Source organism: Lithobates pipiens, unplaced genomic scaffold, assembly GCF_037356315.1.
Source record: "Lithobates pipiens isolate NorthernLeopardFrog02 unplaced genomic scaffold, aLitPip1_a1.2 Scaffold_23, whole genome shotgun sequence".
Lineage (NCBI taxonomy): Eukaryota > Metazoa > Chordata > Amphibia > Anura > Ranidae > Lithobates > Lithobates pipiens.
The window spans coordinates 63,893,940-63,920,083 of NW_027507785.1; the positions used below are offsets into that span (position 1 = coordinate 63,893,940).

The 26,144-nt window shown below is 46.4% G+C and overlaps 1 protein-coding gene across 2 annotated transcripts in view; it reads left to right on the plus strand.

The window, feature by feature from the left end:
* The window catches only part of LOC143927594 (solute carrier family 41 member 1-like), an 87,335-nt gene that overhangs the window by 20,194 nt on the left and 40,997 nt on the right, over nucleotides 1-26,144 (plus strand). Inside the window, exons 1-2 of one of the 2 annotated variants that reach the window (XM_077451746.1) lie at nucleotides 4,976-5,000; nucleotides 20,377-20,702. In XM_077451746.1, the coding sequence (XP_077307872.1) occupies nucleotides 20,403-20,702 (300 nt within the window). In that variant the 5' untranslated portion in view covers nucleotides 4,976-5,000; nucleotides 20,377-20,402. Of the gene's footprint in view, nucleotides 1-4,975; nucleotides 5,001-20,376; nucleotides 20,703-26,144 lie in introns of those variants that run through there. The other variant, XM_077451745.1, reaches the window with a different exon arrangement.

The following is a 26,144-nucleotide window of genomic DNA, read 5'->3' on the forward strand; positions in this document are numbered from 1 at the left end:
CAGCACACAGGGGGACATGCACATAGGACATGCACACAGCACAGGAGGACTCTGTGGGATGGAGGGACCCGGGGCCCATGCATCTGTCTGTACCGCGCCCCCCCCCCCCCCCCATCGCGAGTGGCGGCCCTGGTGTCTCGGCTTCACTCACCGAGTCACTGGATGCTGAGCCTGAGACACTTCTAACAGCGCGCTGCTCCCCGCCGGCCCCTCCACTCTTCTCATCGGTCCCAAGTCAGGTGATGTCACGATGCATACAGTACAAGCACCTGGCCTGGGATGGACGGGGGAAGGAGGGGCCGGCGGGGATCAGCGCACAGTTAGCATCTGCATCGCGGCATGTAATTCAGCCGCCCGCTGCAAGTGGCCTCTCATATGGCCGAGTCCGGACCGGGCCCCTAATGTCCGCGGGCCCTCGGGCGGCGCCCGAGTGACCGACTGGTCAGTCCGCCCCTGACTACATCTGAGGACTCAGCTGAAGAGCTCTCAGTGTTTCTAAAGCTGAACTCCAGCTGTGATCTGTGCAGGCCTGGTGCAAGGATTTTTGACACCCTAGACGAGACCTCATTTTGCAGCTCCCCCTTGGCTCTACCCCCTTTGCCCTGCCCATGTAGCCTCACCAAGGCCCATCAAATGCAGCCTCGCCAGTGCCCATCAATGAATTTGTGCTTGCTTCTATTCATTCAGGAGTTGGGACACAGACACAGACCCCTGCCGCTGTTGCGAACAAAGCGGCGGCTGCCTGCTGATGCTGAGACTTAGTTGCTTGCTGCAGAAGGAAGAGAGTAGGAACACCAGTGGTCGGGCGTCCTAGGCGACTACCTAGTTTGCCTAGTGGTAGCACCGGCCCTGGATCTGAGGCCCTATTCACATCTAGCAACGCTGGTGCATTTTTTGGTGCGTTTGCTGAGCTACACCGTTCAGTTGAAAGGGCTGTCTTCTGCTCCAAAAAAACGCCAAAGTATATTGTATACCCTTTTCTGGGTGCCAACTTTGGAGTGTTTTCGCACCATGTGATTTGGAGTTTGGAGGTGCGATTTGGTGTTTGGGGGCTGCCATTAAGAATGCATGGCATCCAAATGCACATCAAGCATTTTGCGAGTGATCCGGAATCGCAGGCAGAATTGTACGATTCTGAGTCGCTCAGATATAAACGGGCCGGCTTGCATAGTTACGTTGGTGCAGCTTGGCACAATCTACGTATGTATATCTCATATATAAGGGACCGCTGTAGAAGCTGACAACCACTGTAGTAGTCAGAGCTACTCACAGTGATCTTCTGGGTCTGATTGGACAGAGAGAGGAGGGGGTAGTGATGTCACAATTTCCCCCTTGTCCAATCAGAGAACGCCTTCTATTCATTATACAAAATAGAAGGCATTTTGTGAATGGTGGCTGTGCCAATTGCGAAGGGGTTAGCCCTGGTTCACACCAGTGCGGCTTGGAAGTCGCACTACTTCAAAGCCGACTATCAGTGCGATTTCATGTGTGGCTTGGTGACATCTGTGCGACTTCATTTTAAAAGATGTCAATGCATATCACATTGAAATAGAGAGGAACCTTTTTTCATAGTTGCTGCAACTTGAGTCGCGGCTTTGAACTGTCAAGTCACGACAAGTTGCACTGGTGTCAACTGTGGCTGAAGCAGTGATAGGAAAAGCAACAACCTCTTGCTCGGGGTTGAGGGCCGGCTCACACCAGGACTGCACAGGAACACATGGCGCTTTCCCGCGCCGTTCCAGCGTGTTCCCACATGATGCGATTTTCCAGGCCATACATTTGAATGGGCTGCAAATCTCCCCAGAAGGCAAAAAAAAAAGTAGTGTATGTACTGCTTTTAAAAATACGCCACAGTAAATCGCATGGTACTGCAGTACTGGTACTGCAGTACCGATGCGTTTTGATACACGCAATTGCACTGCATTTGTGATCTGCGTTTGACACGTAGATCGCAAGGGCAGCATGTTTGAACGCGGTGTGGGAAATGTGCACAGGAATGCATTTTTCCTGCACTGGAGAAAGATTCTGGTGTGAATGTTTAATGACAATAGAAGAGTTCCAAAGATTCCAAAGTCTGACCTCTTGATCAAATCTGGAGACTTTTAACCTCCAATCAGGACAGTTGTCATGTAGGAACCTCCTCAGGCTCCATTCACACCAATGCGTTTTTTCATGCGTTTTGCAGAAATTCAGGAAATTCTTTTTAACCACCCCCTGTCTGCGCTATAGCCGGCGGCTACAGCGTGGACATAATTTGCCGAGAGGGCTAATGCCGCGTACACACGGTCGGAGAATCCGTCGGAATGCGTCTTATCGGACCGTGTCGTCAGATAATCCGACTGTGTGTGGTATGCATCGGCCTGATTCCGTCTGAATCTCCGGCGGACCCAATTTTCCAACATGTTGGAAATATTTCCCGACCAACTGGGCCGGTCGGACGTAATCCGATCATGTGTAGAGAATTTTGATCGGACCAAGTGCCACGCATGCTCAGATCAAATTCCTACATCAAAGCTATTGGCTACTAGCCTGAATGTAGTCCCATCGTAACGAAATTACGTCATCACGTTCTGAAAGATCGGATTTTTCGACAACTTAGTCCGACCGTGTGTATGCAACAGTTTCGGACAAGATCCGACGGACAAAATCCGACGGATTTGGTTGGCAGAATCTCTGACCGCGTGTACAGGGGCTAAGTCTATGAGACTCGGCTGATCACAGATCGGAGTAAAGGGTCAATCGTGACCCCTTACCACATGATCGGCTGTCAGCCAATGACAGCTGATCATGTGACATAAACCGAGCCCGTAATTGGCTATTTTTTCTTCTCACACTAAAAAAAAGCCGATCACCGGCTGTGAGAGGGACATCGGTCCCAATTGTGGAGAGCTTCTACAGAGGCTTCTGTACCACCTCCCAGTGCACAACCACTGCACAACAGTGCCGCCTACCAGCCCACAAACCAGTGCCCACAGTACCACCCATCAGTGCCCACAGTGTCAACTATAATTGTCACCAATCAGTGCCTCACCAGTGCTGCCTATCAATACCACCTACTAGTGCCCACAGTACCACCCAGTGCCCACAGTGTCACCTATCAGTGCCTCATCACCAGTGCTGCCTATTGATACCACTTACCAGTGCCCATCACTGCCACCTACCAGTGCCCATCGGTGCAGCCTCATTAGCAAATATCAATGAAAAGAGAAAAATTATCCGTTTGCAAAATTTTATAACAAACTATGGAACATGTTCTCATCAATGCATTTTTGGAAAGGGTCCGCGACTTTTTAAGGCTCGGTTGTTCACATCTGCTCGCATGGGAGGGGGGGGGGTGCGACAATCGCGGTAAAAACACGCAAATAGAATCGCTGACCCCCCCCCCACGTCGCCCAAAAGAAGCTCCTGTTTTTTTTTTTGGCGACGGGCGTCCCGCGATTCTGTTTGCGTGTTTTTAACCACAATTGTCGCCCGACGAATCTCAGGAAACTCGTGCCTGGTTTGGGGTGCTATTAAAATCAATGGGCAACACACCAGGAACACACAGGGCGTCCTGCGATTTGCCACTTTTGCGAATCGTTGGCGGGTGAATCGCTGCTTGTTGCAGAAGCACAGTACACTGAATTAATTATTATTATAATACAAGATTTATATAGCACTGACAGTTTACGCAGCACTTTACAACATTATTAATGGCGCTGCTTATAGCAAAAGCACAGTACACTGAATGCATTAATGGTGCTGCCTGTAGCAGAGGCGCAGTACAAAATCTATTAATGGCGCTGCCTGTAGCAGAAGCGCAGTACACAATGTATTACTGACGCTGCCTGTAGCAGAAGCGCACTACACTGAATGCGTTAATGGCGCTGCCTGTAGCAGAAGCGCAGTACAAAATCTATTAATGGCGCTGCCTATAGCAGAAGCGCAGTACACAATGTATTAATGGCGCTGACTGTAGCAGAAGCGCAGTACACTGAATGTGTTAAAGGTGCTGCCTGTAGCAGAAGCGCAGTACACAATGTATTAATGGCACTGCCTATCTGAGAAGCGCAGTACACTGAATGTGTTAAAGGTGCTGCCTGTAGCAGAAGCGCAGTACACAATGTATTAATGGCACTGCCTATCTGAGAAGCGCAGTACACTGAATGTGTTAAAGGTGCTGCCTGTAGCAGAAGCTCAGTACACAATGTATTAATGGCGCTGACTATAGCAGAAGAGCAGTACACAATGGGGGTTATTTACGAAAGACAAATCCACTTGGAAGTGCAGTCGCTGTAGATCCGAAGGGGACAGGCAAGGAAAAAAACAAAACAAAAAACAGCATTTTAGCTTGCACATGATTGGATGATAAAATCAGCAGAGCTTCCCCTCATTTCAGATACAGCGACTGCACTTCCAAGTGCACTTCTAGTGCAAAGTGGATTTGCCTTTCGTAAATAACCGCCAATGTATTGATGGTGCTGCCTGTAGCAGAAGCGCAGTACACTGAATGTTGATGGTGCTGCCTGTAGAAGAGGTGCAGTACAGAGTGATAGAGAAGTTGGTAACTGGGGGGGAGAAGGGTCCATGGCGCTGCCTATAGCAGTAGCGCAGTACTATGGTGCAGTGACGTGGTATACAGAGAGGAGCAGGCAGTGTTGCTCCTATGCCATCCATGGATGGCACTGCCTATAGCAGTAGCGCAGTACTATGGTGCAGTGACATGTGGTATACAGAGAGGAGCAGGCCGTGTTGGGTGTATGGATGGCGCTGCCTATAGCAGTAGCGCAGTACTATGGTGCAGTGACATTTGCTATACAGAGAGGAGCAGGCCGTGTTGGGTGTATGGATGGCGCTGCCTATAGCAGTAGCGCAGTACACGGACTGGTTTGTTTGGATTGCTGAGATTTCCCGGGATGGATCCATCAGACGGGCTCCCCCTCCTCCCCCGGATCCTCCCATCCATGGTGTGGGCGCACACAGGAGATCGGGCGGGCACACAGCACACACACAGCCCATGGGTGAGTATAGGGGGGTGACGGGGCCTCGGACGGTCCTCATAGCGCCACGCCGGGGGGCCCCTCCGACCGACGACCGTACCATAGAGATCCCAGGGTGCAGGTTCAGCGCTCACACCAGCAGAGGGCGCCCGCCTGCCAACACTGACATGAGCGCGGCCATCTTGTCTCCATAGAAAGGGGGAGGACACGTATCCTCATCCGCCTTAAATAGCAGTAAAGGCCACGAAAACCTAATTGGAGGATGAGAATCATGCCAGAGAGGAATGCATGTTATAATTGGCCTGTGCAGGAAATCAGGGACACCAATTTGTAGACACAGAGCAGAATTTAAATAACTGTTCCTTAAAATGGAAGTAAACCCTTCCAAACAACTTTGACCTACAGGTAAGCCTAGATTAAGGCTTACCTGTAGGTCCAAGTAATATCTCCTAAACCTATATGGTTTAGGAGATATTTGCCCGAAAATGGGCACCGCTGTCTACGGCGCATGCGCCGTAGACAGCGGCGCGCATGCGCACTAAATGCGGCAAGTCCAAGAATGGATTTGCCAAATTTGTCGACTCCCGTGCGCATGCGCGGGAGTGACGTCATCGCGGCCTCGCCGTATGACAGCGGCGGAGCTGCGAGGCGCGACTCCCGTGCGCATGCGCGGGAGTGACGTCATCGCGGCTTCGCCGCTGTCATTGGTCGGAGCTGCGAGACGCCACCAGCAAGATGGACGCGGCGGACTACAGGGATCAGCGGCGACTTCGCTGGCTCCTGTGTCAGGTAAGTGACACATAATGAGCTACTATGCGATGCATAGTAGTCCATTATGCTTTACCTTTGCAGGGAAAAAAAGAGGAAGTAAACTCATCAGGGTTTACTTCCTCTTTAACCACTTGCTTACTGGGCACTTAAACCCCCCTCAGTCCCAGACCAATTTTCTGCTTTCAGCGCTGATGCACTTTGAATGACAATTGCGCGGGCATACAACACTGTACCCAAATGAAATTTTTATCATTTTTTTCCCACAAATAGAGCTTTCTTTTGGTGGTATTTAATTACAGCTCGGAGTTTTATTTTTTGCTAAACAAACAAAAAAAGATGCAAAAAAAAAAAAAAACATGTTTTAGGCCGGGTTCACACCGCTGCGATGCGGGAACGCCGCGAATCCGCGGCGTTTTCCCGCATCGCATTACTCCCGCCGGCAGTTCACACTGCCCTATGCGGACGGCTGGGAGTGTCAATGTTATGTTAATGACACCCCCAGATCCGTCCACATATCGCAGTGCGATCTGCCGACTCGCACAGGAATCGGATCACATGGTGTGAACCCCCATGCGATCCGATTCTGTTGCGGACCAAAAAAAGGGTCCCGTGCGAGTTTGCTGCGGGAGCGCTGCGAATTCAGCCATACTATCTGTATACTATCTGTATGGCTGAACTCGCATCGCTACGGAGATCGGATGTGATTTGCGGTGCGAATCACATCCGGATCTCCCCCCGCAGCAGTGTGAACCCAGCCTAATAGTTTGTTATAAAATTTTGCAAACAGGTCATTTTTCTCCTTCATTGAAGTGCGCTGATGAGGCGGCACTGATAGGCTGCACTGGTGGGCACTGATAGGCTGCACTGGCGGGCACTGGTAGGCATAGTTAAGGCGGCACTAATAGGCACAGATAAGGTGGCACCGATAGGCACAGATAAGGCAGTACTGATGGGCACAGATAAGGCGGCACTGATGGGCAAAGATGGGCACGGATGGGTGGCACTAAGGGGCACTGATAGGTACCACTGATAGATGGGACTGATGGGCACAGATAGGTGGCACTGATGGGCGGCACTGATGGGCACTGGTAGATGACACTGATGGGCACGGATATGTGGCACTGGGGTGCAGCACCGTTGTTGAGGCAGATTGTGGGCACTGTGGGTGGCACTCTGGGTGGCACTGTGGGCACTGCTGGGTGGCACTGACGGGGGGCACTTATGTTTTATTAAGGTGGCACTGGCAGGGGGCAGGTGGGCACTGGCAGGGCTGGCCGTGATCGGGACTGATGTCCCGATCACAGCCGCCGGTGATCGGCTCTTTTTTTTTCTCCTCGCGCTGTCAGCGCGAGGAGGAATAATAGCCAATTACCGGCTCCGTTGCATCACATGATCAGCTGTCATTGGCTGACAGCTGATCACGTGATAAGGGGTCGGGATCGCCCACCTCAGGGGGCACGCAGGCCGTTCGTGCACGGGACGACGTCAATAGACGTAGTCCCGGCAAAGGAGGTCCGCGCTGTAGCCGTCATTTGGCTATAGCGCGGATCTCAAGTGGTTAAAAATACCAATTCTGTCAGAATATCGCCATCATGGCCGACACGGCGCCATCCGGACTCTACATGAGAGTTTATGCACACGCTGCAAAAAATAAACACTGATATTTATACAGGATTCTGCTGACAGAAAGATCTCAAGTAAAAAAAAATGTGTACATGGACGCCGCCCTGCTCACCAATCGCCGCCATTGACCAGTGTCTCATAGACACTTTGTTTATATTGATATCATCCCCTGGCCCTGAATAATGCCTCGGACATTGATCGGACATTCCAACAACAAAATCCGTGGATTTTTTTCTGACAGATGTTGGCTAAAACTTGTCTTGCATACACACGGTCACACAAAGTTGGTGGGAAATTGCGAACGTCAAGAACGTGGTGACGTACAAGACATATGACGAGCCGAGAAAAATTAAGTTCAATAGCCAGTGCTGCTCTTCTGCTTGATTCCAAGCATGCGTGGAACTTTGTGCGTCGGAATTGTCTACACACGATCGGAATTTCTGACAACGGAAAATTGAAGATGCAGATCTCAAATTTTGTGTGACGGAAATTCCGATGGAAAATGTCCGATGGAGCCTACTCACAGTCAGAATTTCCGCCAACAAACACCAATCGCACATTTGTCATCGGAAAGTCCGACCGTGTGTACGTGGCCTTAGAGATTCACTTCACAGCGGCGGTGTGGTGAAATGTTGCTTAGCGGCACTTTGTTTATGATGACACTCAACCCCCCCCCCCCCGCCCTGAATAAGGGATTCCCGTCAGTAATGGCGCAGGCACAGAATGGCCCCACCCCATTACAAATGACCGAAGGCCAGGGTCATCCTGCACCACTGCTGCCTTTTGAAGCACTCATGCGGGGAAAGTTGTTGACATAAACAAAGCGTTACTAAGCAACAACTTTGCCTAAATCGCTGCCATTGCCTAGCGAATGCCTCATTTGGGGTCAGGGGGTAATGTCAACATGAACAAAGTGACTAAGCGGCAGGGGTGAAGGCTCAGAATGACTTCGGCCTTTAGCCATTATAAATGATTGAAGGCCGGGGTCATTCTGTGCCTGCGGCCGCCACCTTGTGAATCACTTCCTCAGGGTTCGGGGAGGATGTCAGCCATAAACAAAGCGTCGCTAAACAACAACTCCCCCTGCACCCCTTAGAAGAAAAGAAGGCTGGACGTCCGCATTCCTATGCAACTTCTTTGCTCAAGTGCTGGATACAAAGATGAACTACAGGTATCAGCTTACATGTTTCACACCAAGGTCGGGTGCTTACTCATGAGCTGTAAGTAAGCACCCGACCTTGGTGTAAAACATGTAAGCTGATACCTGTAGTACACCTTTGTATCTGGCACTTGAATAAAGTAGTTGCACAGGAGTGCGGCCGTCCAGCCTTCTTTTCTTCTAAGCGGTGCAGGGGGAGTTGTTGTTTAGCGACGCTTTGTTTATGGCTGACATCCTCCCCGAACCCTGAGGAAGTGATTCCCAAGGCAGCAGCGGCACAGGCACAGAATGACCCCGACCTTCAATCATTCATAATGGCTAAAGGCCAAAGAAATTGCACAGGAGTGCGTCCATCCAGCCTTCTTTTCTTCTAAGTATCTGTTTGCATACAGGGCTCGCACCCTCCACGTGGGATAGAGGCTTTTTGGAGCAGCAGGGTAAGAGAAACTGACTACATGTACATGTACATCCACCTGCACCCCTGCCTCATGATTCACTCATTCAAGGGCCCTGAACGATTGGTTCACAAGCAGCGAAAGAGATATGTCAGCATAAAAAAAGTGCAGCTAAGTCACACTAAGCAGTGGTGCAAGTGCAGAATGACCTCAGCCATTATACCAACACTAAACAGCTGCACTAAGCCGTGCAGAATGACCTAGGCCTTCAGCCATCAGGAATGACTGAAGGCCGGGGTCATTCTGTGACTACGCTGCTGCCTCATGAGTCGTTTAGGGCCAGGTGGAAATGTCAGCCATAAACACAGCGTTGCTTAGCAACATCTCCATCCGCACCGCCACTGCTGCGGGAATGTCAGCATAAACAAAGTGTCGTTATGCTGCACTAAGCAGCGGTGGTGCAGGTACAGAATGACCTAGGCCATCAGCCATTATGGATGGTCGAAGGCCAGGTCATTCTGTGCCTGTGCCACCTCTGCCTTGTGAATCACTTCTGCAGGGGAAGATGTCAGCCATAAACAAAAGTATTTCTAAACAACATCTCTACCTACACTGCCACCGCTGCCTCATGAATCACTCATTCAGGCCCTGAATGATTGGTTCACAGGCAGCAAAAGAGATATGTGAGATAAAAAAAAAAAAAATCACACTAAGCAGCAGCTGTGCAAGTGCGGAATGACATCAGCCGTTATCTGACATGAAACAGCGGCACTAAGTCACGCAGAATGTCCTAGGCCTTCAGCCATTAGGAATGACTGAAGGACGGAGTCATTCTGTGCCTACACCGCCGCGGCCTCATGAGTAATTTCGGGCCGGAGAGAAATGTCAGCCATAAACATCTCCATCTGTCACGTCACATTCGGCTACCCATCACATTTTTCTACCCGCTGGAGTGCGCATGCGCAACGCCACCATATGCATTCCAACACAGCCTTGCGGGCTCGCTTCACTTGCCACACTGCGGCACGGCCTCTCTTCGCTCGGCATAATTATGGGTAGCTAAATGTGATGGGTCGCCATATGTGACGAAACACCACCGCTGCTGCCTTGTGAATGTCAACATAAACAAAGTGTTGTTATGCTGCACTAAGCAGCGGTGTTGCAGGTACAGAATGACCTAGGCCATCAGCCATTATGGATGCTCGAAGGCCAGGTCATTCTGTGCCTGCACCACCGCTGCCTTGTGAATCACTTCTTCAGGGCTCGGGGGAGAATGTCAGCCATAAACAAAGTGTTTCTAAACAACACCTCCACCTACACTGCCGCTGCTGCCTCATGAATCACTCATTCAGGGCCCCTAATGATTGGTTCACGGGCAGCGAGAGAGATATATGAGCATGAAAAAAGGGCCGCCAAGTCACACTAAGCAGCAGTGGTGCAAGCGCAGATTGACATCAGCCATTATCCGAAACTAAACAGCAGCGCTAAGCTGCGCTAAATGAGCTTCAGCCATTTGGAATGACTGAAGGCCGAGGTTATTCTGTGCCTACACTGCCGCTGCCTCATGAGTCATTTAGGGCCTGAGGGAGATGTCAGCCATAAACAAAGTGTTGCTTAGTAACATCTCCATCCGCACCGCCGCTGCTGCCTTGTGAATGTTAGCATAAACAAAGTGTCGTTTTGCAGCACTAAGCAGCGGGGGTGCAGGTACAGAATGACATAGGCCATTGATGGAGAACCTTGGCACCCCATTAGCCATTATGAATGATTGAAGGGTCATTCTGTGTCTGAGCCGCCGCTGTCTCATGAATGCCTCAGTCAGGACTGGGAGGGAAATGTCAGCATAAAGTGACGCTAAGAGACGCTGGGCAGCGGCAGCGATTGGTGAGCAACGCAGTGTCCTTTTAATTATTATGTCTATAAACGTTAACACAAAGGTTTACATGTGTACCACATAAAATACGATCAAAATTAGACTGCGAACGCAGATTTTTCTACCTTTACTTGTACGAGAGAATACTGACCACAATGCAGTTGTGTGCATTGGGCCCTAGCATACAATATTGCTGCATTGAGTTCTGTATAAAACTGTATGCAGTATGGATCTGAACACAGTGTTTTATACACCTGTGTGCATGGGCCCTAAGAGGGCCACGTCAGACAGATGATGTATGTGCAGTGATCCTCTAGCACTGTATACTGTATACCATAGCACCGGTGAATACCTGAGTACAGCCATGCACCGCCCCATACAGCCTCCCATATCTATGGGAGGCTGTACGCAGTACCTGGGCCTCAGTTGGGGAAGAGACACCCCAATTTACATTGCATGGGCTCATATATTTGTGCAGTCATTAAAGGGTCAGTTCACTTTTACAAAACAAATTGCTTATGCAGATAAGGGGTGTCTAGATGAAAGCAAACTGTGCAGCTCTAACTAAAGTTGAATAACACTGTTGCTATAGGTGTAGGCTATTAATGTACCTCATGAAGCCTGACTGAATACTCCCAGGATGTTGCTAAGTGAGGCCTAGTCATTACTGTTCACCTCCACCATCATAGGAGCGAGATCTCAAACACAGAGCCCTGAGCTACTGCATCAGGGGAGAGAAGGAGTATGTATGAGAGGGGGTTTGAATCAGAGAAAGAGCTCGCACCTGTGATGGTGGAGGTGAACAGCAACAACTAGGCCTCACTTAGCAACGTCCTGGGAGTATTCCAGTCAGGCTTTGGGAGGTATGTAAATGGCCTACACCTATAGCAAGGGCATTATTCAACTTTAGGCAAGGCTGCACAGTTTGTTTCTCTCTACAAACACCCCTTACCTGCATAGGCAGTTTTTTTTTTTGTAAAGGTGAACTAACCCTTTAACCCCATATAAGCTCAAACATAGTAATTTAATTTCAAAAGTCATTTTCATTCTTTTCAAATCTGCAGTTTTCACTAAAAGAAGCCCTGGTGATCCTGCCATGAAGATCCTTGTTCAGGCACTTCCTGTTATCGGGTAACAATGCTCTGTTCCTGTCCCCCAATTGTCCATTTGGGGGTCTAGATCTACTTAAAGGGTTAGTTCACCAAAAAACTGCCTATGCAGATAAGGGGTGTTTGTAGATAAAAACAAAGGTTGCAGCTTTGACTAAAGCTGAATAATGCCCTTGCTATAGGTGAGGCCATTTACATACCTCATGAAGCCTGATTGTAATACTTCCAAGATGTTGCTAAGTGAGGCCTAGCCATCACTGTCCATCTCCATCATAGGAGTGAGCTTTTTCTCTGATTCAAAAGCCCTCACATACAGTATGTTTTCTGTCACCTGATACATTAGCTCTGAGCTCAGTGTTTAAGAGCTCACTCCTGCGATGATGAAGGTGAGTAGTAACTACTAGCCCTCACGTAGCAATATCCTGGGAGTATTCCAGTCAGGCTTTAGGAAGTATGTAAATGGCTTACACCTATTGCAAGGACATGATTCAACTTTAGCCAAACTGCACAGTTCACTTTTATCTACAGACGCCCCCTATCTGCATAGGCATTTCTTTTTTTTTTGGAAAGTTGAACTTAGGCCTCTTCCACATGGGGCAAATCTATTTAGCGGAGTCCGCCAGCTCAGCGGAAGATCACTCCGTTGATCTCCACTGAGCCGGTAGATGCCAGGTCCGTCTCTGCTGACTGAGCAGGGGGGAGCCTGTCAGAGCTCCGCTGATTCCTATGGGGAGATCGGATGAAAACGGACAGCATGTCCATTTTCATCCGATCTCATCCGATCCGCCAGACGGATGGTGGAACGTATTGTCATATGTCTGATTTTAGCGGATCAGAGGGCAGACGAATGTCAGCGGACACATCTCCGCTGACATCCGCCTGCCCATAGGAGTCAATGGATGGCGGATACGCCTGAAAAACGGACAGGTCGATTCGAGCTGGCTTGTCGTGTGAAAGGGTTTTACACTTTAAAGAGGAACATCACCCCCTCCTTATGCTGTGTACACACGACCGGTTTGCCCGTCGGAATAAACTCTGAAGGTTTTTCCAACGGACTTCCGCTGAAACTGTCTTGCGTATACACGATCACACCAAATTCCAACCGTCAAGAAAGTGGTGACGTACAACACGTAAGACGGGACTAGAAAAAGGAAGTTCAATAGCCAGTAGCCAATAGCTTCTGTCTTGTACTTGCTTCAGAGCATGCGTCGTTTTTGGTACATCGGAACAGCATACAGACGAGCGGTATTCCCAATAGGAATTGGTTCAGTCGGAAAAATATAGAACATGTTCCCTTTATAGGTCTGTCAGAATTTTCGTCGTAAAAAGTCAGATGAGGCATACACACGGTCGGAATATACTATGAAAAGCTCCCGTCTGACTTTTTCTGTCGGAAATTCCAACCGTGTGTACGGTTCATTTGTTTTCTTTTCTCTGTCCCTTCTTATCTCGTCTATTGTGTTGTCTTAGACAATAAACCCGCCTGCCCATGGAATCTAGCTCTGTTGGCTGTAAAGTAACCATCTCTTAAACACTGCACACTGGGTCCTGTGCTGCCATCTTTTTTTCCTAAGTCATCAGGGGGCCGACTTCCTCTTCCTGATGGTGCACCACTACGCATGCACAGTGCGCTAAATGTTTCATGATGCATGTGCAGAATTTCTGGTGCACATGCAGTGTGGCTTTTAAAGCCTACCGAGAGGTGTGACGCTATCCCAGAAGGCTGCAGGTTGCGGGAGTTATGTCATTCTCGCCTAGGCAGGAAAGATGGAAGCCGCTGCGTCCTGCTATAGGAAAAAGTATCTGCAATAAAAAAAAGAGAAAAAAAGTTTGCAAATGTAGTGTAGGAGGTGGGAGGAGTCAAAATAAATAAAGTTGAAAGGGAGCATGAAGGTCCCCTTTAAGAAGATGCACATACTCATCTTCCCTTTACTCCCCCACCACTTTGGTCATTGAGGAGACCCTCTGTTAGTATAAGTTGGGACATGGAGCTTACATAGGGCTGAGTGTGTGGGGTGCATGAGTGGCAGCGTTGTCACATGAGGTAAAGGAAGGTCCTGTTGGTACCAGGGGAAGGTATGTGCTGCAAATAAGGCTAGCATCAAAGAGAACCTGTTGCTTTGCATTGCATGGACAAAGCACAAATGTTGTAACTGAGATCTAGTTAGTCGCCCTTCGCACCTTGTCACGGCTATTTCTTCTCTCTTCTTGCTCTGACTCCTTGTTTTACACCCGTGTAGCAAAGTCCTGTATTCATCCCCGATTAGTAACGGGTTATCGCTGGCTCTACAAACAGGTGTGCGTATATTTATATCCCCTGAGATCACCCTATGTGGAACAGGACACCGATCCCCCGATCTGTGGGTGGGAGAGCAAGATGGCAGCTGACGTCAGCAGAGGACTCCAGTCCAGGCATTCTGCTTGGTCACAAGAATTCCCGAAGATCTATCTGAGCACGGTGCTGACACGCCTTAGGGTGATTCATTGTGTCAGCCATTCACAAATGCAGATGGGAAGGTTTGTCTTTGTAAATATTTCAGGATCCTGACCCGATCGGTTCTCGTCCTTTCTCATCAGGCACATGACCGATCCAAAACTGGGCTGTGGTTTAAAGATAAGAAGAACTTGGGGGTCTGTGTATAAAATAATTTTCTATGTGGATGTTTTAAGCATTTGCACAAAGAGTGATCCCTGCCCCATAACATTATGACCAATCATAACCCAAGGAAGCATGGACTCTACTAGACCTTTGAAGGTATGTTGTGGTATCGGCACCAAGCTGTCAGTAGCCAATCCTTTAACTCCTGTAAGTTGTGAGATGGGGCCTCCATGGATCGGACTTATTTTTCCAGCACATCCCACAGATGCTCGTTTGGATTGAGATCTGGAGAATTTGGAGGCCTAGTCCACACCTCAAACTCATTGCTGTTTTCCGCAAACCATTCTTGAATCCATCAGACCAGGCCACCTTCTTCCATTGCTCCACGGTCCAGTTCTGATGCTTACATGCCCATTGTAGGCTCTTTTGGCTGTGGACACCCTGACCGGTCTGCGACTATGCAGAACTCATACACAACAAACTGCGATGCTCTGAGTGTTCTGACACCTTTCTATCAGAACCAGCATTCACTTTTTCAGCAATTTGATCTATAGTAGCTCTTCTATTGGATTGGACTGCATAGACCAGCCTTTGTTCCCCATGTGCATCAATGAGCCTTGGCTGCCCATGCCCTTGCCACTGGTTCTCCTTCCTTGGACCACTTTTGTTCCTAACCACTGTAGACCAGGAGCAGCCCATAAGAGTGGCGGTATTGGAGTTGCTCTAACCCAGTTGTCTAGACATTACAATTTGGCCCTTGTCAAAGTCACCTAATGCCGTGTACACACGACCGGACTTTGACGGACTGAATTCCGTCGGACTTCTGTCGAATTGGACTTGTCGACACACAATCACACCAAAGTCCGACGGGTTTGACCGTGATGACGTACGACCGGACTAGAATAAGGAAGTTCATAGCCAGTAGCCAATTTTTCTACGTGACTCGAGTCCGTCGGAAAGATTTGAAACATGTTCTATTTCTAAAGTCCGTCTGATTTTTTAGACAGCAAAGGTCCTATGTAGCCCACACACGTTCGAATTGTCTGACGTATTTGTTCCATCGGACCTTTGCTGTCAAAAAGTCCGGCCGTGTGTACACGGCATTCATCCTTACATTTGCTCATTTTTTCTGCTTTTAACGCATCAACTTCAGGGAAACATGTTCACTTACTGCCTGATATATCCCACCCATGTTCATTTGCCATTGTAGCAAGACAATCAATTATATTCACTTTACCTGTCAGTGATCCTAAAAAATATGTGTAGCACTGACCCCTGAAGGAGCTGCTGGTTTGATTGGGCTTACCGTTACCTTCTTCACCTCGACTTGCCTCTAGGCGTTTCCAGTGGTAGATGGCCCAGAAACTTTAGAAACTGATGACAGATAAAGGGATTTTTATTTGAAAAAACATAGTCAATGAACAGTCTCTTGAAATGGGATCAGAGGGTTAGGAGGAAAGTTCAGGTACTCTTAAGGCCCATACACACGATCAGACTTTTTGACAACAAACATGCAAATGAGCTGTTTGGAGCAACATCCGACCGTGTGTACGCTCCATCGGACAAACTTTTTGGGTTTTCATCGGACTTTTGTTGGCTGTGCGAACGGACAAACTTTCTGGCAATAAAAGTCCAATGGAGCAAATTCTGATAGTGTGTACAGAAAACCATAGGACTTTTGTACAAAGTACAAACAGGCATGCTCAGAACCAATGCAAAAGATCAGACAACAATACAGAAGTTGACCAAAGGTGGCGGTAAAGGGCAGAAAAACCACGTGATTTGGTGAAAGTTGGCTGAAAAAGTCCTGTTGTGTGTATGCAATACAAGTTCACGGCCGACGCCCTTTGTACAAAAATCCACAGGAAAGTTTGTACAAAGTCCGATCGTGTGTATGAGGCTTAAGTGTCAAAGTCAATAATAACGGACTTGCTTACTTTGACTAGATTCATTGAATAGCCATTCACAACTGGATGTTCACTCAAGTTGGACAGTCCCTCTCTCACAAGGTTTAGCAGCCAACAAGGTGCTTAACTCAGGAACAAGTCTCTACAGCCTCATACACACGATAGGACTTTGTACAAAAATCCAAGGGAAAGTTTGTACAAAGGGCGTTGGCCCTGAACTTGTATTGCATACACACAGCAGGACTTTTTCAGCCAACTTTCACCAAATCGTGTGGTTTTTCTGCTCTTTACCACCACCTTTGGTCAACTTCTGTATTGTTGTCTGATCTTTTGCATTGGTTCTAAGCATGCCTGTTTGTACTTTGTACAAAAGTCCGATGGTTTTCTGTACACACGATCAGACTTTGCTCCATCAGACTTTTGTTGCCAGAAAGTTTGTCCATTCGCACAGCCAACAAAAGTCAGATGAAAACCAAAAAAGTTTGTCCGATGGAGCGTACACACGGTCGGATGTTGCTCCAAAACAGCTAATTTGCATGTTTGTTGTCAGAAAGTCTGATCGTGTGTATGGGCCTTAATGAAGAGTCCTCCCCTGGATACCTACGAAGTTGCTGGGCCTCTCCACGACCAGAGATTGTACCGGACCACCTCAGAATCCTTTCTTTAGTTTCCTTGCCTCGGGCTAGCCAGCCCTGAGACACAAAGTCGGGTGGATCCGCTCCCCAGGCCATAGCCTTCCTGGAGGCTGGTCAGGAGGACCAGGCCCATGGAGTCAGAACATACTTCTGGACCGGAACCCTGAACCACGTGACATCCGCATCTTAAGTACCCTCTCCCGGAAAGCACAACAAGAGTGACACTCCCACTGGGCGGGCTCCGAGAGAAAGTAACCTTAAAGCACCCAACCAGACTGTGGTTCTATACCTGCCAGAAGAGACAGTGCCCCCTATGGCCAGGCTGAACACCCTATAGTCCAGTCAGACTGATGCTGAGGTCAAAATTTAGAACAATTATACCCAAACCAAACTGCAGTAGAGGTGTAACTAAATTTCAAAACATATAGCGTGTGCTCTTTAGGAGCCGGCGCTACATATGTAAACCCAACATTTCATATTCCTGAGTTGTGCCTGCTGTACCATGTACTTGTATGAAAAGGTCTCCTGTTCTCTTTATATTGCTTCCATTGTGTGAAATCCCTGGTGTTCCTGCCAGTCCCTCTGCTTTCCTATTTAAAACGGAAAACGTTTTTTTTAAACTGACCACACTAAGCATGAGAGTGCAGGATGGTTCGTTTTCTGTCTGTGCTGGGAAATCAGCTTGCTCTCTTTCAATGATCAGACTTGTGCAATCAAATCCAGTGACACGGGAGCTAAGGGGCAGGACCGAGTCTCAGGAACGCACCCGCACGTGTGCCCCCATGGAAATTGGCTCTCTGTGGGGGCACCCGATGAGGAGGAGCAAGGAGCGCCGCCAGGAGAGCCCAGAAAAGGAAGATCAGGGCCGCTCTGTGCTAAACCCTTGCACAGAGGAGGTAAGTATGACATGTCTGTTATTTAAAAAAAAAAAAAAAAACTAACCTCTTCAGCTATAAAGGGTAACTCCACTTTCATGGGAAAAACATTAGCAAATAAAAAAAATATATATATAGCATATAGAACTGTGACACAAGTCATATTGTAATTGAATGTTATTAAAAATGGAGGCGCATACGTGGCAGCGTCCAAGATGGCAACCTGGAGGCGTTCTGTAGACAGGTGATGTACAGAACGCCCCCCAGAAATGTCATTTCCTGCTTGTGTGATTGTCTCACTGATTTTCCCAGCAGTCTGCACTAAGATACAAGTCAGATATTGGTCATCCCCTGCAAAAAGAATGTCATCTTTGGTGAGACACTCCCAATAGGAAATCACACCTAAAGGGATGCAGCACCTGCCACTTTCCTCATTAGAGCCCTGCAGGTACAACAGCTGATTGATAATTATAAAATCACTCACATACAGACTCACTCGGAACATGGACGCAGACAAACAGCTTTTCCTTGAGAATAACAAAAGATAGGAATCTGCAACAAAGTTTGTTAAAATCCCTGCAATGTACAGAGATCACCCAGAAGTAGAGCTGCACGATTAATCGTTAAAAAAAAAAAAAAAAAAAAATCGCAATCTCGATTCAACCCCCCTCGCGATCTCTACCCAGCATTCTATTTGATTCATTCATGTGAGTGTAGAGACGTTCTCTACTCACTCAGAACTGTCCGGGCCGGCAAATGTTTATCAACATTTGTCAGCGCTGGGAGATAAACAAAGTATCTTTTAGATCAAAGAAATGTCTGTAAAGGAGGGCAGTTTAATCACTTAAAGTGTTACTAAACCCACCACAGTAAAATCAGTCTGTATATGCAGTAAAGCATGTTTGTTGTATTCTCTTTGGAACCTAAGGGGTTAATCCTCCGCATTGTGTGAAAAAAGGCAGTTTGATAGCACAGAGCCCTAGGAGGCACTCTGCACATGCTCAGTTTGGTGTGTATTGCTAGAAAGTTTTTTTTTTTTGGAGAGTGCATGTGATCAGCACAGGGCCAATCAACACTGTCCAGACAGAGGGTCAGGGGTCATGCAGCCTCATAGGACAGTCAGTGGTGAATGAAAACTCCTCCTACAAGCTTTAACCAGACACTGATAGAAGTCACAAGACTGCTATATACTGCTGATGAGAAAAGGTATTTAGCAGTTTATATTTACTAAAATAATTGCATTTCCATGTTCTGTGTACTGCAGGAGACCAGATATAGTGAATGCAGAATCCTGGGTTCAGTAACACTTTAAAGACTAAACCTTTTTCTGACACTTGTTGCTTACAAGTTGAAATCAGTATTTTCTGCTAGAAAATTATTTTGAACCCCCCCCCCCCCCCCCCGATTATATATATATATATATATATATATTTTAGCAGAAACCCTAGAGAATAAAATGGCGGTTGTTGCAATATTTTATGTAACACTGTATTTGCGCAGCAGTCTTTCAAACACAATTTGTTTGGGAAAAATACATTTCAATGAATAAAAAAAAAACTAAGAACGAATTCATCCCCTCTCTCCTTTGGAGTTTGCACCTTTCGGTACCGTGGGGGGGGGGGGGTGGAGGAGACTGGTCAAAGTCCGGAGCTAGATTCCCCACACACACCATCTTCCATTCTTTCCCCCCCCTTCCTATTCCTATTCCCATACACCCCTCTAGTAGGTACAACTAAAGAAACCAGCTGGTCTGGTTACCTAATAGCATCTACAACAAATAAGATCCCAAAGATACGCCTGACGTTAGCGGGTTACCCGGATGGACACTCACACATCCTAATTCCCGAACCGTGCTTCGCTGATTGTTGTGCTGCATGTTTCTACATAAGACTTTGTGTCGAGAATAGGGTGACTTACACTCACGATTATAGGAGCACGAAATCAGATAATCCCTTTTGCATTGTGTTTACAAACATTATCTAAGGTCTGTTATGAAGAGCTTTTCATGTAAATCTTGTCTCAGATCTTTTGCAGCCCATAGTTATTACTGTTAAAGTATTCGTGTGTACTGATTTTATTTCTGGAATATGTATGACATGTTTGTATATCCATCACTATACCCTTTTTGTCTATATGGTTGTACCTCAATGATCTGTATTTTCAAGTATGTTCAATAAAAAAAACTTGAATGGAAAAAAAAAAAAAAAAAAAAAACTAAAACAGTAAAGTTAGCCCAATTGTTTTGTATCATGTGAAATATGACATTACGCCACGAGAATCGTGATCTTTATTCTAAGCAAAAAAAAAATTGCGATTCTCATTTCAGCCAGAATTGTGCAGCTCTACCCAGAGGGGAATGTTTTTTTTTTCTCAACAAAAGTGGGGTTACTCTTTAAGGGTTCCAGGTTGTACTCAACAGTGTAAACACAATGGTTATCTTTATCTCTGCAGTGTGACGTGAGCACAGCCAGGTCACCATGAAGGGTGAGGAGACCCGGCAGAGGAGGAAGGAGGGTCGTGCCAAAAACCCAGAGCGTTCCAAGCAAAGAGCAAAGCACAAGGCCAGGCACAACGAGAGCCGAGCCCCGACCCGGGAGATGGTGGAGGAAGAGCTGCTGCCGCCGGTCATTCCTGAGAAGCGCCTCCCAGAGAAGAAGCCTCCTATGCCCAAACCTGGGGATGAGTCCTCCTTTTCCATCGCACTCCAGGTGCTCTTCCCTTACCTGCTGGCAGGACTGGGCATGGTCCTAGCTGGGATGGTGCTGGACGTGGTGCAGGTAAGAACGTTTTGGAAGGGTGCAGGAAATAGCACAGGATGAGGGTTCAATGGCCAAACTCTTGTAAGCTGTGAAGACAACCATCTGAGAGCGGCCAACAGGGGGGAGTCCAAATCTGACCTTCCCTCCAGTCTTGCACAGTTGTACCGGCTCCTCTTCTGGACTGACGTTGCTTACTCTGATTTCACTGCACACTGTGAGCTTCTCACAATGTGCATTAGAAGCTGCAACAAGTCAGAATGAGCCCCACCTCATTTCTGGCCTAGAGGACTTCCATCATCATTTAGCTCCTTCCTCCTCCTCCAGCCTGACTGTCCCGCCCCTTTCAATCATTGAATTTCAGTTCTTTCAATCGTTTCAGTATCACATGTGGGCATCACCTATGGTCGTCTGTATGCAAATACTGAATAGGAACACCCACTCCTACAGACTGACACCCACCTATCAAGGCATTTTGATCTTTGCATAACAAAAGCCAGCAAACTGCTTACATCATGGCTTTTAAGAGTTGTTTTCACAACGCTATGTACAGCACCCTACCGGCCCCTCCCACCAGCCATGTTCTGCCTGCATTGCATAGAGAAACACAGACACCCAGCAATGACATGATAAATAAATTATTGAATGAAAAGGTTTTACTTTAACCACTTGATCTCTGGAAGTTTTACCCCCTTCATGACCAAGCCACTTTTTGCCATACGGTACTGCGTTACTTTGACATGCGACGCTGGACCCAAATACAATTTATGTCATTTTTTTCCCCCACAAATAGAGATTTCTTTTGGTGGTATTTGATCACCTCTGTGGTTTTTATTTTTTGCGCTATAAACAAAAAAAGTCTGACAATTTTGAAAAAAAGAAACAAAAAAAAAAACAATATTTTTTACTTCCTGCTATAAAACATATCCAATAAAAAAAAAAAAAAAAAGTAAAAAATCGAATTTCTTCATCAGACTAGGCCACTAGACTATTATATTCTGCTACATATTTTTGTTAAAAAAAAAAAAATCCCAATAAGCATATATTGATTGGCTTGCGCAAAAATGATAGTGTCTACAAACATTATATATATATATTATGTTTGTAGACACTATCATTTTTTTACTCTTATTGGGATTTTTTTTTGTCTACAAACATTATATATATATATATATATATATATATATATATATATATATATATTTATATTTATAGAATTTGTATTTCTTTATTTTTACTAGTAATATCAGCGACTTATAGCGGGACTGCGATATTGCGGCGGACAAATCGGACACCGAACTGACACTTTTTGGGAACCAGTGACACTAATACAGCGATCAGAGCTAAAAAAATAACTCCAAAAACAATATTTCACCATAAGCGGAGTAATTTGTTGCCACCATCCCATACAATAATATGTGAAAAAGGGTCCCCCAAGGAGGATTGGGATTTTAAGGGCAAATGAGTAATGGTATAAAACCAAGTATTGATTTATAACAAGCCAATATCTGCATAGAAATTGCGATTTGACTATTGTAACAACATGACTATTGACTATTATCAACATTAAGAATCATATAAACAGAATTCCCCTAACGATGCCCACTTCATGCATTCTGTTTATATGATTCTCAATGTTAATTTATGTTTTATTATTATTGTACATTGTCTTCCACAAGGAACCGCCCCTGAGGAAAGGATGAATTCCTGAAATCCGTCAGGCGTCATTTCCATCTAGGAGACGATACTTATTTGTATTTGTTGTACATTCTGATGTTGTTATTAAATAGTCAAATCACGATTTCTATGCAGATATTGTCTTTTTATAATATTCAATAAATTACAATTTGTTATAAATCAGTACTTGGTTTTGTACCATTACTCAGTTGGCCTTAAAACCCCAATCCTCTTGGGGGACCCTTTTTCACAAAAGCTAAAAATATGCACAATCACTGTACTAATGACACTGGCAGGGAAGGGGTTAACGTCAGGGTGCAATCAAAGGGTTAACTGTGTTCCTAGGGAGTGCTTGCTAACTGTGGGGGAGGTGCTTTTACTAGGGGAAGGCATTGATCTTTGACCCTGCTTTGCAGGAACACAGGATCCACTTCTTCCCTACTGACAGATCGTTTTGCCTCTTTGCTGCAAGATCGGTATGTGCCGGCGGACATCAAGTCCCACAAATCAGCCCCCGCTGTGTATAATCACAGCGGGAGACTCCAGTTCTTCCACACCAAACTGGTCAGTCTAAAGGCCCGTACACACGATCAGACTTTTTGACAACAAACATGCAAATTAGCTGTTTTAAGGCAACATCCGACTGTGTGTACGCTCCATCAGACAAACTTTTTCGGTTTTCATCGGACTTTTGTTGGCTGTACGAACGGACAAACTTTTCGACAACATAAGTCCGATGGAACAAAGTCCGATCGTGTGTACAGAAAACCATTGGACTTTACAAACACGCATGCTCAGAACCAATGCAAAAAGATCAGACAACAATACAGAAGTTGACCAAAGGGGGCGGTAAAGAACAGGAAAAAAAAACACGTGATTTGGTGAAAGTTGGCTGAAAAAGTCAGAACGTGTGTATGCTTAACAAGTTCACAGCCAACGCCCTTTGTACAAAAGTCCACGGGAAAGTTTGTATAAAGTCCGATCGTGTATGTGGGGTTATACTATGTCTTAAGGGAGCTGGCTTTGTATACGGAGGCACAGTCCTGCTCAAACAGAAAGAGTCACAAGGTTGGAAGCACACAATGGTCTAAGGCCCCATTTACATAAGAAGATTGGAAATAGCAGACAGAATCGGTGCAATTCTGCCCACGATTCCAAAATTACGGCAGGACGTGTGATGCGTGTTTGGGTGGCTTTATTCTTAATGGCACCCCAAACACGGTGTGATTTTGCCGTGATTATGGAGTGACAGAATCGTGTGGTAATTTCTACAAAACACATGGTTAAAAATCGCTGTAGTCTTGTCGCCCAAGAAGGCGCTGGAGATTCTTTTGGGCGACAAATGTGTATAGAGCAGCCCTTTGCAAAGGGGCTGCTCTATGGGCGACACGCATTTTGGGTGTAAATTGTGCTTTAAAAATCACGAGCGGAAACGAGTGTTCTTGCTACAAGAGGTCTAAACGCCATCTTTGTTTAACCACGTAACACCAAGTGACTTACAGGTACGTCGCCCAGCTTTGAGTGGTTATACCAGGATGATGCCCAGACCTCCTGTGTAAATCTAAACTGGTAATCTGTAAAGACTTTTAAAGCGTCGCCTATGGATAATAAAATTAAATAGTTTGTCTGCGTTGCACGAGCCTGCACAATTTTAAAGCGTGACATGTTAGGTATCTATTTACTCGGGGTAACATCATCTTTTACATTTTACCAAACAATTGGGTATTATATTGTTTTTTTTGTGCATTAAAATGTATTAACCACTTGCTTACTGGGCACTTAAACCCCCTTCCTGCCCACACCAATTTTCATCTTTCAACGCTGTCACACTTTGAATAACAATTGCGCGGTCATGCAATGCTGTACCCAGATGAAATTTTTATAATTTTTTCCCACAATTAGACCTTTCTTTTGGTGGTATTTAATCACTGCTGGGTTTTTTACTTTTTGTTAAAAAATGAAAAAATACCAAAAATGTTAAAAAAACAAAAACTGTTTCATCGTTTGTTATAAAATTTTGAAAACGGGAAACAAGAAACAGGAAATTTGTCTCCTTTATTGATGTGCGCTGATGAGGCCGTACTGATGGGCACTAATAGGCTGCACTAATAGGCACTGATAATGCGGCACTGATGGGCACTGATAAGGCGGCACTGATGGGCAATGATAGGCACTGGTGAGACGGCCCTGATTGGCACTAATAGGCACTGATAAGGTGGCACTGATAAGGAGGCACTGATGTGCAATGATGGGCACTGGTGAGACGGTCCTGATGGGCACTGATAGGTGGAACTGATGGGTGGCACTAAAGGGCGGCATTGTTTGGCACTGAAGGGCACTGATAGGTGGCACTGATAATGAGGCACTGATGGGCATTGATTGGAAGCACTGGTGGGCATTGATGGGTGGCACTGGTGGGCAAATGTAGGTGGCACTGTGGGCACTGGTAGATGGCACCAGTGGGTACTCATAGGTGGCTTTGGTGGGCACTGACAGGTGGCACTGGTGGGCACAGATGAGGCAGCCTTTGTGTGAGGGACCGATGTCCCTTTGACAGAAGTCGGTGATCGGCTTTTTTTTCTCCTCACGCTGATAGTTGATAGGTCTTCTGTTTACATCATATGATCAGCTGTCATTGGCTGACAGCTGATCACGTGGTAAGGGGTCTATGGACGCCCTCCTGGCAATTAAGGCCCACGCTGTAGCCGTCTTTCAGCTATAGCGCAGGCGGGAAGAAGTTAAAGTGTATTTTCTCCCAAAAAATTACATTGAAAAACCACTGCATAATATCATATGACATAAAAAATTGCAACACCCACCATTTTATTCTCTAGGGCCTCTGCTTAAAAAAATATATAATGTTTGGGGGGGGGGGATTTAAGCAATTATAGTATATATAATTATAAGTAGTAGTATAGTAGTATATAGAGTATTGATTACTGGGAAAACCTGAACTCCATCATTTGATCGGACATCCACATACTGCTAGTGGTAGGTGTGGTGGTAGGTGTCCACAAAGTTTTGGCCATGTAACATGTATATAGTATATTATAAGTGGGGACTTTTTCTTCTCTGGCATTTCACTTTAATTTTTCCTGTGTCGCGGTGATCAGGTCACTGTGCCCTCTGCCATCAGATAAACACACAGTGGACAGTGTGTGTGCTCAGTGCCAGCAGTCTGGAAGCTTAGCGAGATGGGACATGTGATACAGGGACGCGTTCTACCAGGAACTGGCAGAGGACCAGAAATACCGACCAGGAATTGAAAAGAGACAACGGTGACAAAATGAACCAGCACCACCGAGGGGGTCTATTTATATAAATAGCTCTGCGAATATTTAAAGAATTCGCACAGCCCAATGATCCTCACAATTGCCTAATACATAAAATTCCTGTGATCATCAGCTCCATCTAGTGGTCATAATGCAGTATTTTCCTGAAATGGCCCAATCAGGAAAACTCAAAGGAAATAAACACATTAGGAAAGTTGGGGGGGGGGGGGGGGATATTGTGTTGGCTTTGCAAAGAGAGACATTCGCACAGCTGACTTTCTCTACACAGACCCCCAACTGCTACTACTACATCCTCAGCTGTCCCTAAAAAAAATACACCCACTTCTTCATATAAATCAATGCTTCATTCTTAATCTGCAAATATGTATTGCAGGTATTTTTATTGCACCAAAAATGTACACAAGGCATTACATATACAGTACTTTCACATCACTTTCTGCCCTCAAGGAGCTTACAATCTACCTTCCATGCATATATACACATACCAGTGTAG